The sequence below is a fragment of the Strix uralensis genome, chromosome 4, assembly GCF_047716275.1.
Source record: "Strix uralensis isolate ZFMK-TIS-50842 chromosome 4, bStrUra1, whole genome shotgun sequence".
Lineage (NCBI taxonomy): Eukaryota > Metazoa > Chordata > Aves > Strigiformes > Strigidae > Strix > Strix uralensis.
This window is the reverse complement of record NC_133975.1, coordinates 96347756-96360896: the sequence shown is the minus strand read 5'-3', so window position 1 is coordinate 96360896 and position 13141 is coordinate 96347756. Positions and strand designations below refer to the sequence as shown.

Below are 13141 nucleotides of genomic sequence, written 5' to 3'. Positions count from 1 at the left end.
ATCCATGAAGTATTATCTACCATAAACCTCAATCTTTAGCTCTCATCAAGTAGTGGTTAATTTTATACTGTGCAGCGTGGTTTGTGTTTTCTTTTACATAATTGGCTTCCAAGTCTCTTAATCTTGCAGGTTCACTGAAATACTGCTGAAGAAACAAATGATGCTTGGGAGATGATAAGGAAAAGCTGGGATTTTTTTTTCCTACACTGAACTTCCATTTGTGGAATTACTAAAGTGTTTCATTTTCCGATTTTTATGACTTAGGTTTTGCTTGCTTAGAAATCTGAAGTACTGAGTAAAAATATACCAGAAGACCCACCGTATGTGAGCCATTAATAATACGTGTTAGAGATCTCTAGCATAATTTTATGCTCATATTTTGTTAGTAATTCAGATATCAAGAAGCATCTTGTATGTGATTTTAATCTAACTTCTAATTCACTTCAGCAACCTAGAATTCATCTTCCAGTTGTTTTTAGTGAATATTTTAATATACTGTCATAGTATATGGCTTTTAGCTGATGATAAAACCTTTACACTGTGCCTGATGTTAAATATGCATTTCTTGTGTTTATAATAAAATCACAGATGTAGGTTGGACTTTTATACTCTCAGCTGTGCCAAAACTAATGAAATTCAGTTGGAGGTGAGCGCTGAACTCCCTTGCAGTCATTCAGAATTTGCAGTTGTAATGAATTTTAAAAAGGGAACTATCCAGTCTGATCATACTTCTAGCATTGAAAGAATTTTTAAACACCACCAAAATGTAACACAAAACCTCAGCCTCCAGAAAATGTCATTTTTGCTCTTTGGAAGTTGCTGAAGCAAAACAAATTTGATTTTAGTGTACAGAATTTAGTTGTTGAAGCAGTTAGGATTGCTATGCGCACCAGCCACAGTTCCCAGGAAGCAAGTGAAAACTTAAACCACCTTACAGCACTTCTGTTTCTGTCCCTGTCTATATGTATTTTATAATAGCATCTGTCTTACACACCAAGATGATTGCATTTATGTATGTTTATTACTTGACAGAGCTCTGGTGGTCTGTGCTTTGTTTAGTGTATTCAGGGTGGTTAAAGAGATGATAGAACCCTGACATTGTTAGGGGTCAGTATGAAGAATAATGTGTGGCTTGTAAAACGCAGTGTTTTTGAGAACAGTAAGTATAGTTAACAAGACAGTAGTTGTGTGTTTTTCTTTAATTTTGCTGTTTTGAACTTGCACCAGAAATATTTGTTTGCTGTTCATAATTACTTCAGACTGGAATTCTTGTCTGGTGCCTGATGGTGATTGGAGTGACTGAAATGCTCTTTCTTAATAGCTGTACTTTTGTTAGCCGTTTATACAAACCCTTCTCTGTAGGGCAAAAATTTGAACAGTAAAAGTAATCTGTGAAGAGGAGACTTTCACATGTGCTTTCCAGGACCATGTTGGTAAGACTTGTGATATGAAGTTGGACAGAAAACAGTCATAAATCTCTTTTATTTGGAAAGATCTATGTATCATGTGGAAGTGCTGAGGTTCCTCCGTTAGATACCAGCAGTTCAAAAGACAGTCAAAGCCACAATTTAACCCTATTATACTTTGAGTAACCAGACTCTGTGTAACATAGAGACTTTTACATATTTAAAAAGTATAAAAACTGCTAATACCAAGTTCTAAAGTGGAAAATAATTCTGTTAATTACAAATATTACTCTATTTTATATATGATGTAGTAAAAATCATTATTATTATGTTTGTAAATTTTCCTCCTTAGTGTAAGAATTAGTGTAACAAAATAAGCTCCTCTCAGGCTGAAAAGCTGGTTTATTGGATGATCCACAACTTGCAGAGAACAGACTTGATATAACAACCTTCCCTTATTGTTATTATCTTGGGATTTTTCAAATTGCAAAAGAGACCTTCAGAAAGAAGAGCCAAGAAAACTGTTTCTGAAATTATTCATCATAAGACTTTTGATGCCATACTTATTGGTTAGAATAAAATTTTCTGTTCCTGGTGCCTACCTCAAGCTGAATCTTATTTTAACCTCAGCTACACCACACCTTAATTTGAGGACCAAGTTAACATTTTATCGGTGTCATATTTTACATTTTAAATTCCTTAGGACCATTGTAGAGAGGGACTTCAGAGCTGATCTGACTTTTTCCTTATGTGCTTATTTCATTTGTTGCAATCGGGCAGTATCATTTTTCCAAAACTGTTGAAGATTTGTGATGTCTGAAGCAGGCTTGAGACAGCAGAAAGAACAGTGGGCTTAGGTTTGGAAGGAGTTACCCATTATCAGAAGTTCCTTGATTAAAGGAAGTTCTTTGAGCATTCCAGACTTGCAGCGTGCCTGTGCTTTTATGGATTACCAACGAGTTATATCTGGAGGGGATCAGGTTTTTATGGACTTGGTTTGATATTTCAGTAATGTAAAACTTTAGGCTGTCTGATAAGTGATATTTCATATTTTGTATTATCTGAGTTTGATTACTTTGCCTGTACTGTTTATTGCTTGCTTCAGAGACCTCTAACTTTCTGGGATATCAAAAATACTTTCTATTTAAAATGCTCCTAAAACTCTCTTTAAATTTTGATACCAGTTTTCTGAATATTGCTGTTAAAGTGTGACTGCAGGAGAACTACAGAATTTTCTTTAACTTTTCTTTGTTTCCTCTTAACTGACTTACCTCAGATCTTAAATACTGAAAGTGAGCAGCTGTTAGCACAGGTCACTTAAATGTCTTGGTTACTCTGCTCCAAGAATTTATGTCCTTTGCATCTTGCATGGACCTTATACTGAAAATGTAAGCAATGTTGCTAAAGGTTGCCTATTAGTAATATTTACCTCAGACTATATTTTTGTTTCTCTGGTCTTCAGTGCTTATTACTAAAGAGATTTAAAAACTTATTCTATATACAGATAACATGAGATTTTGTTGTGCCCTTTATCTGACTTAACCCTCAAAAGATATTCTTTGTTTTAGGTAGCTAGTACTTTCAAATTTGACGGAGGAAATGTAGGTAATTCCACCTTAAATATTTTTGATCAGTTATTAAATATTGGCCATCAACTTCATTTTCTGATGTGTAGATTCTTTATCTTTAGTGAGTGTGACATTATTTACCTTACACATGATTGAGTGTTATGATGGTATCTTTAAAGTTGCATTTTACTTCTTGGATATCCTCAGATAGTGGTTTTGACTTCTTTAGTGCTGAGTAAATGGATATTATTCATTCCCTCAAATTGTTTTGACACCTGTTAGTTGTACCATACGGACTGAGGAATGTGAGTTTTCTTTCAGCTTGTCAGAGGTGAAAAAAAAATGAATGTAACTTTTAAAAGGCTCAGTCTTTAGACAAGCTATGGCCAGTACAATGTGGATGAAAGAGAATTTGAATTACCGTCCACAGTTAAACTAGTGCTTCTTGCAATTTTATTGTACCCAATGAAACTTCCTTTTTTGGGACTGGTATTTCTGTACAGTGAAATTGCCTTTACAGAAGGGGAAATGGGGCTTTCTGAGGATCGTTTTGCTAAATTGTTATCTGCCTTTCTCTGAATTTCAGAGACATTTTTTTTGATATGGTGCTTTGTATAAATAACCCTGTCTGAATGCCAACTTTATTTGACTTTATTCTTCGAAAAGCTGCTCTTCTTAAGTTGGGCACTAACTGAAAGTTTTACAGGTGCCAAATAATTGTGTGGTACCTGCAGTGCTAGCCCCACTACTGTGCAGCTCTTGATGGGCTTTTTCTGTTGTCTGTATTTTTTCTGAATGTGGGAATGTTGAGCATTGAAATAATTTTTACATATCAGTGCAGTGCAATTAAGTATCTTTTAAAGGGAAAAAAATTTTACTATCATAGAAATGCTTTAATAGACTTTTTAGAAGATCTTAGTAATAACTGGTAGTAGTGGCTAGACAGGAAAAAAGTAAAGCGAATTGTTTTGGTATTGCTGTATGGTACTCCTTACGAAGATTAAAAGCTGTACTTATTTAGAATTGCAAGCTGGCAGAAACTTGTGTAGGAGTTCCTATTGCTGTTCCTCCAGAACAGTACTATTGATATTTAATTTTCCACTTAATTACAATACAAGCATCTTTCCCTTCCTCCTCCAAGCACAAACATTTGGTTTAAGTTGGTTAGTTTGAGATTTTTTTGGTCTTGGTGCTTCCAGTGTATAATAAAACTTTGAGATATTTTGTAGTATTTCCTTTCAGTGAATTTAAAAAAAAAAAAAAGGGAACTTGAAAAATTAAGTGTATTGGTAATACTGTACACAACTATTTATTAATTCTATGACACTTTAATTGGACATATTGAGGATAACATGTCCCTGGCGTTGTGATACAGCAAGGCAATGTCCTATAAAACACATTGTTATTTGTATTATATTTAAGAGCTGCATGGTTACATTTATCAGGACACTTAAGTTCTTTAGCCTGAATCATCAGGAATGAGAAACCAGATTAAGATGTAAAGAGTATAGTGGAATATCACTAGTTGACTGTGGAAATCTAATTATTGTTCTCTGTCAAATCTGTACTTCTATACACCTACACAAGGATTTTTACTCTTGTATTTAATCCTTTCTGCTTTAATGCATACCTATAGGAAGTGTTAAGAGTAGCTGCTAACCAGAACTGTCCAACCCTTATCCTAGGACTTTATGCCTACTTGGAATTGTGTAAGTGCAGCTCCAGACTGCTTTAAATAGTATCTTTTGGAAGAACTCTATGCCAGACCTGTCTTCTCTGAACCTGGGAGGCAACGTTTATGTAAGAATGCCTCAATTAATGAACAATAAATGTAAATATTGTTACTTGTATTTAACTTACTAAAATTCTTCTGAACATGTTGTTTATAACAAGTTATTCTTATTTAGTGTTTGTAGGATCATAAGCATGGTTTGTGTTGGAATTTTTAAGAATGAAGGGGTAAATTAAAACTTAGTGGGAATTTTCAGAAAACCACTGATTTGCAATTGTGTGTGTTAAGTGCAGAATCTCCACTGCTTTGACCAGGAAATGTAACAGACTTCAGCATTAATTTGAACAGTGCTCCTTTTCTAACATTGACATCTGAAGTTTACTAAAATAGTGAAACAGATTTGTGAGGGTTCTGTAGTTCTTAGTAGGAGAAGAAGCACTATGTAAATGTGGAGGAAAAGTTCCATTGTTCTGATGCCTGGAGAACTATCTTAGGTGTTTTCTTATTAATCCAGTTATTCACTAACTTCTTTTGAATATCTTTCATTAGGTTTTCTTCCTGGATGTTTCTTAAACTGTCTTGTGATGGAAGGGAAATATTTTTGAAGTTATAATGGATTTTATGCAACATCATAACGAAAACTGGCCTAATAGCAGCATTTCTGTTTGAAGAGAATAAGCATAATTACAAATAATCATGACAACTTCTCATATGAATGGGCATATCACAGAAGATTCTGACAGTGAAGCAAAAAATGTGGATCTTGCATCTCCTGAAGAATCTCAGAAGCACAGAGAAATGGCTGTTGATTGCCCTGGGGAATTGGGCTCCAGGATGATGCCCATGCGGCGGAGCGCTCAACTTGAGCGAATCCGGCAGCAGCAGGAGGACATAAGGCGCAGGCGGGAAGAAGAGGGAAAGAAACAAGAACTGGACCTTACTGCTTCCATGAGGCTAAAGAAACTAGCACAAATTCCTCCTAAAACTGGAATAGATAATCCAATATTTGACACAGAAGAAGGAATTGTTTTGGAGAGTCCTCATTGTACTGTGAAGACGCTAGGTAGGTAAAAAGCAATGAATGGGCTAGTGGAGAAAATATTTAGTTGATATTAATGTTCTTTTAGGCCTCTGAAAACCTGATTTAGCTAGTTCTTCCTATATAAAGTCCTCTGGTCCTTTGAATTTGTGGTTGTTTGGGTTTTATTTATTTAGTCAAGCATCAGGCTATGTGCCTCAGCAAGTGACTTTTCAAAACTGATCCATTTGGAGAACAGTTAAATATCCTGGAGATGACTAATGAGTTCAGTGGATGTCTCTATCCTCTTTAAGCTGAGGAAAACCATGCAAGTAATACCAAATTTTATATTAGGTTTGATGAAGCACAAACCAGAATAAGCAATGAATAAACACTTACTGTCATTCAAAATCAAAACACAAGAGTTTTTAAGATTTTTAAGGAGAAGCACACTTATGGTTGTCTCTTATTCTGGCTGTCTTGGCATTATCAATTGTTACCTAATGTAATTTACATTTTCTTTTAAAGTATTGGTGTTGATAGTGGAAAATCTACTTACCTTGGCACTTAGACATTGATGAAAATGTAGTGTTAGTAATTGCTGAAGAAAGAGATTCTGAAATTGTTCATTTCATAGCTGTCGTTGCTTTTTAACTATGCTTATGTAGAAAAAGTTTCTAACCTTTCTTCCTCAAATAAAAGTATCTATCTAAAATGTGGTGTGTCACTGGAGTGAAAAAGAAGCATTGGGAATTTGTAGGAGTCCAGTTCAGATTTCCAAAAATACATATATATTTTTTTGTTCTGTACCTGTTCTGAGGTCCAGACTGCTTTTAAAAGGTGCCTTTTTTTGGGGCACCACTGAAGATTCTTGCTATTCTTTCCTATTGGCTGGTAGTTGAGAACACACAGTGAAAGATAGCTATCAAATTGCTAATCGTTTTTTGCTTCATCTTTAGTATTTGTGTGCCTGAGCAACATTTCTGTAAAGACATGTCTCTATTCCATAACCTCTGGTTATCCTTATTGTACAAATCCCTCTTGAGGAAAATTTAGGTTGAAAGGGTCACCAGGAAGTCATCCTGTCCAACCTCCCGCTGAAAGCAGGGTCAGTTATGAACAAGGCCTTGTTTTAGTGTGGGGCTTGTCAGCTCCTGTCCCAGAGATCTCTTTGTAAGAAGCAGATTCTGTACTTATCTTTATGAAGTGTTAGATATTTGACTGTGAAATTCTCTTCTTAGAGGGAACACAAAGCAGAAGATGCAAAGATTGATGTCAAACAGTAGAAGTGACTTCTGTTGGGACTTGCTTAGCCACAGTGGCTAAAAGCTCTGAAGACTGACTACAGAAGGAATTGGAAATTGGAACCACAGAAGGGAGGAAGAGTATGACTTGAAATTAGAAGGATGAGGCTAGAAGGAAATTAGAAGGAAATTAGAAGGATGAGGCTAGAGAAGCTGAGAACTTGAAGGGAGGGCTAGGTGCAAACCAATGGGCAAAGAAGCTAGGCAAGGAAGCTGGTAGGAATGAGAAATGAGTAACAACAGGGTTGAGAACCAGTAAGGATCTGGGGTAGACTAAAGCTGTTTGAACAGGGGAAACAATGGTGGAGAAATTACTGTGATGATGAAAGGCTATTTTGAAAAAAATCTCAGTGTGGGGATAAAACAGGTACAGGCTGTGGCAGAAGCTGAGAGATTGTCAGAGAAAGACAGTATTTGTGAAAGGCTGGAAGGAGTGAAACTAGTTGTTCTCAGCAAGAAGAGACAGGGAAGTTGGTGTGAATGGAAGCTAGAATTATGTGAATGCTTGATGTAAGAAGAAAAACACTAAACATTGGAGACAAGAATATAGAGGTGTGTATGTGGAAAGAGGCAAATTAGGAAATAGCTATATATGGTACAAGATGCATCTTGAAGGAAAATGACTAGATTATTTTGTCCAGGAGGACAAACTCCTCTTTTGTAATGGGTGTTGTCATTGTTCTGCTGTCACATCAACATATTTCTGTAAAAACACAGTAGTAAATTGCATGATTTAACTAATGTTATTCCCCTCAGTATTTGGATATCATGAAAATCAGAAAACTAACAATGTCTGTCTCTACTTTGCATTGCAATAAATAAGGCTTAAAAGTATGTGCATGGAGCTGAAGTATTGACTAACTTGCAGAGTGAATGTGGTCTGTTCTATGAGCTAGAAAGGCAAGGAGCTTTAGGAGATACAATGAGACTAAATCATGATATATCCATATATGCAGCAGGGAGCTGAATTAGGGCTTCATAGGCATCTATTTCAATCAGAGAAGTCATGGCATAATACTGATAGTCATACAAACACACTACCATTACTTCCTTGCCAGACAGAATTATAGTAACAATTTGGATCAGGTAAACTTAAGATTTAAGAAGAGAGGATTTATAGTAGTTCAACATTCCTGTTAAGAGTGGTGCTTTCTATTATACTCAGCTGTGATGCTGAGTTGTTACAAACTTAAAAAGTTGTAAATTAAATACTGTGATCTCTTAAACTATATATATATCTCTTAAACCATAAAGAATCTCTGTTCAGTCGTTAGTGCTGTCAAAAACTAAGTCATAATTTTAAATATAACAAAGTCCTTCTAGAGTAACTTGGCCTCTTCCAGAATTTTCCTCCAGAATTAAACATGTCCTTTTTTCAGTTTCTGAATTAATCATTCTAACATCTGACATAATGCTGAATTTCAAAAGAAGACTATTTTTTTAATTCTAAAAAGTATTCTAAAAATTCTGTCTGTTACTGATTAGTGTCAGGGCTAGGGATGTTGCCTTATCAATGTATATATACACACACTCATGCTTACAAAATAATAGTTTCATAAGGAGGATTTGAGTCCATTATCATTAATACTTCTGCTTTTTCATTGAATATCTGAATTGGAGAGGTCAGATTTTTAAAAATTTATATATATACAACTTCTTGGTGTCTCAAGAAACTTGCCAGCCCATGACTTTGTCCAGAAAATAACTGCTAGTATGTGAGATTTTTCAGTTTGTCTGTTTGGTTATACTGAATTTCTGATCTACACTGACTCTTTCCATCTTTCCACTTTTGGTGTCCAGGTGAGAGTGCTTAGTCACTTTCACAAATATCTCAAGTTTTGTTCGGAGAAACCCCAAATAAACCAGGGCAGGTGCTAGTAAATTAGAGATGTTGAACTACCCTTATCCAGGGGTTTTTTTAAATACTGATTTTAGTTTTGCTTTTTTCTGGGTGGCTTTTTTTTGGTGTGCTAATACATAGAGGCTCCGCTAAAGATAAGTGTTTTAAATAAGAATATTGACCTTTTTTGAAAATGTTTCGTAAGTGCCAATGTCTAATTTGGCAGATCTTTGCCAAGTCTTTCATCTTTTCATCTTAAAAACAAAAAAAAGCAGACTACATTAAACAAATTGGATTTTATTTATAGAAATAAAACAGTACACAATCAAAACAATTTTAAAGGGCATGTTTGTTATCAAAACAGTATATGATTTAGACAGCTGTCTTAATGGAAATCACTGTCTGTGTACCTGGAACATGTGCATACAAGTATTTTACTGGCATTTTCACAGCAGTATACTTCTACAAAATGCAGAAAACTTTGCTACAGTTCGTTCAGCTAATTTAGTTAATGTAGTGAAATGAGTGACATTTCATGTAAGTAAACCTTTTGTGGTTTTTTGTTTAGGGAAAAAGCTGCCTATTTTTGTTTTTATACCTTGGGCAAACTTACCTATAAATAAACTTTCAGAAATTGTTTTGGATAAAACAATACTTTCCTTAGTTCTGTGATTCAAGTAATATATGGAGCATTTGAGTGCTGGTACCAGCACATAGAGTACTCTAGAGATCTGTAAAAAAGCTTGGGAATTAAGATACTGGTGCTGACATATAATAAAGCCAATATCTTCTTAAATTTGCTGTTCATAACTTTTTGAGGTGATACACAGAACTATTTTCTTTTCTTTTTCTAATCTAACATGTTAAGCTGTGACCACAGGTCCTCCCCTGCAGCTGCATACTTCTGCCTCAGCAGTCTTTTGATTAATGTGTATATCACACAGTGCTCAGTCACATTCCAGCCATTTCGTAGCCTAATGGAAAAAGGCTGCAACACTTCTTGTAAAAGAAGACTTTAAAAAAAGTAGTTGATTGCTAATCGATCTGCGATTAAAAAAATGGACTTGTTCTGCAAAAGAACCCTGATGTTTTTCTGTGAGTAAATTGAGATGTTAGTCTTTTACTGAACTTTTTTCCTCAAGTCAACCCTTTCAGTAGGAAACTTCTAGAGATGGAGTCTTTTGTTACCTAGAATTTTTTTTTTTAAAAAAAGGCCAAAACCAAACAAAAAAAAGACTGCACTGAAATGTAATCTGTGATTTAGAATTCAGAAACAGGAGTCTAGAGAGAGTTAGGAATGCATAAAGCCAGATTTGTATGTGATTTTATGTGTATGTGGTTTTTTATTAACAAGTGACTAGGAAATGGATTGCTAGCTTTTGGGGAATGTTTCATTTCACTCCTTTCAAGCATTATTTCTCTTTTAGAATTGTGATGAGGGGGGTATTTGTTTGTTGTTTCATGGTGGTGGGAAATCATTTAGTATAGGGCTTCTGCATCCAGCACACATGATTCAGTGGGAAGGGAATTATACAGGGAGGAGAGTACTGGGGTAGTTTGTAAGAAAGGGCAACACAGAAGGAACTAGCAAAGTGCTGAAGAGAGAATATGTAGAGGCATCTAAGAACAGGACATCTTTATTATAGATATGGAATAAGATGTCTATCTTTATGTATTTATATCTTATATGGAATATGTATTAGGAAGAAATGTGTACATATGTGTGTGTGTTTGAATTCTCAGATATATAAGGGGGGTAGACAATTCAGAAATAATGGAATAAAACAGTTTATACATAGGCAGAGTTAGAACTGAGTTTCTTCTCTAACGCCTCACTGGTCTTTGAATCCAGAAACAGTAATAAATGGCGGAGTTTTGGGTTGGTGTGTTTAACTGAGTAGGTACCAGTAGGAACTTTGCAATAACATCTGACTGGTTTACACAATTTTTTTTTTTTTAATGCTTGGAAATATTGCATGTCCTCAGACTTGGGAGAATCAGTTGCTGGATGCTTTGGTAGCCTGCATACCCCACTAGACAAGAATTTTGCCAGCTGACAGCATCCTCTTTAGCAAATATTCTTGCTTGTAGCGTTCTTACCCTTTTCTCCAAATGGCATTTCCCCCAGTGTGATAGGCAGTATACTGTGTATGCAGTTCCCTAGTGAGACATGGCTGCCTTAATTAGTGTTGTGAGCTGTACTGGATTTCACCTGTGGAATATCCTGCACAGCTGGTATCTGTGCAGCTTTTGTACTGCTGCCCTTTGTTTCCTTGGTGGTAACAGGAAGAAGCCCTTGACCTTTGGTGGGTAGGATGTTTTTAGCATGTGTGGAATGGTTTTGGAGGGGGGTTTTATTATTTTTTTTTATTGTCCTGCAGACAGTAAAGTACAAGAGTAGTAGCTCTGGATTGCTTGTTTCCAAAATTTTGTTATACAGAAGACTGACTTGCAAACTCAAAATTAAAAACATATATGTAGGTATGCTTTGTCCAAAATTAAAACCATTAAACTTGTTTGAAATGCATATTTTATTAGGCTTTATGGTTTTCATGTGCCCATTTATCAACCATTTTAATTTTGTGCTCAACAAGTTTGAGTCTAGCATTGTGTTCAGCATACTGGTGAATTTGAAGTTAAAAATAAGTAAAGGAAGCTTCTTGACAATATATCCTTGTTAATGATCAGTATCTACTGTGATTTTTCATGTAACATGCAACTTAGCTGATGTCTTGATAGCACTCCTATTTTAATGTTATTTAACTAGCTCATCATGAATAAATGAAGGTTGCTAAATATAAATAAATAAAAAATAAAAATAAGTCTCAAAGCTGATATTTTGATACCAGCAAGGGAGATTGACCTCAGTATCAACTGACAGTTTTAAAATTTGGGATTTTTTTGTTGTTCATTTTTAAAAAAAATACCAGGATTCAAAATTCTAGCTTACTTGAATTTCTTAAAATAAAGATAGCTGACCAGCCTCTTGTGGCTGAACAGATTTTTTTTCAGATAATGTGTGAGAACGTGTACATTATTTCAGGCTCAAAACATCCACTCTTTTTTTGGTCTGCTTGAGGATTTCTTACCTGGTTTTATACATATTATAGGTATGATTCATATTGCTTGGTTTGGGTAGTTTCTCAAGTACTTAAGCAGTGACATACTTTGCAGAAATTCAGATTGGTTTAAAAAATGTAAATTTGTTGACAGTCTTTAAAAAGCACCCGTTAAAGTATCAGATTAGTTCTTGGGGCTCAAGAATGTAGTACATATATAGTATTCTGCAGACATGTAGAAAACTGGTTATTAAAATATGTTAAAATATTTTATGGTCCAAGCAGAACTCGTAAACTTGTAGGTAAAAGATGTGGACTTTCTTCTGGTGCAGATGACTTTCAGAACTCCAATCATAGATACTATTCTTTTCATCCTTACATTTTTATTTTAATGTACTAAAACTGAGTGTAATTTTATGTTTAGAAATTGAGTGTTGTTTACTTACAAAACACTCATTCTGTAAGTAATATTTAGTTGAGATACATGGAGAGATGTATCAAAATAACAGTGAATACTCAGTGCATCAAGATTAGTTTAGCAAAGGAGTTACTTTCATATTGCAAAATAGTCCCTCTTTCACATACAGCTATACCTGAGCTGCAATTACTGGATCTTTTATGTATTGATGATTTATTTCAGAGGAGAACTGCTCCTGCAATAGGAATTTAAATTTAAACAGTGTATCAGCTTTTTTAGTCCTCCTTTTACTGACTTGGAGTACTTTTTTTTTTTCTTTTTTTAATTCGGATAGATACATTCTGCTAATAAAAGTCAGAAAGTAATGGATAACTATAAAGCTTGCATACATCATTGCTGATTAAAAACTGAACAGCAAAAAATGTTGGTAAAAATCTTAATATAAACATTACTTAATTATGTATCTTGTTAACTCATACTTTATTTGTATTTTGTTATTTCCTACCTAGAAGTGGAAGAACTGTTAACTTCTCTTAAGCATATCCAGCACGTTTTGGTAGACCCTCAGAGCCAAGAGGATATCTCTCTCATTTTACAGCTTGTTCAAAATACTGATTTTCAGAATGCATTTAAGATACACAATGCTGTTACAGTGCACATGAACAAAGCCAGCCCTCCATATCCGCTCATCTCCAATGCACAAGAACTAGCACAAGAGGTATGTACGGTATGCATCTGTGATATATATGAAACCTATAATCATAGTTGTTGTTGAAATACATACTTGTCAAGCTTG

General features: G+C 34.9%; 1 protein-coding gene across 7 annotated transcripts in view; it reads left to right on the top strand.

Annotated features, from left to right (window-relative positions):
- PALS1 (protein associated with LIN7 1, MAGUK p55 family member) overlaps positions 1-13141 on the top strand; it is a 62173-nt gene that overhangs the window by 26345 nt on the left and 22687 nt on the right. For 5 of the 7 annotated variants that reach the window (XR_012628891.1, XM_074868102.1, XM_074868097.1 and 2 more), the window contains 2 exons: positions 5256-5769; positions 12855-13063. Coding sequence is in view for 6 of the 7 variants with exons in the window: in XM_074868102.1 (XP_074724203.1) it covers positions 5403-5769; positions 12855-13063 (576 nt within the window). In the remaining variant the exon portion in view is untranslated. Of the gene's footprint in view, positions 1-4659; positions 4806-5255; positions 5770-12854; positions 13064-13141 lie in introns of all 7 variants that reach the window. The other 2 variants (XM_074868100.1, XM_074868101.1) reach the window with 2 other exon arrangements.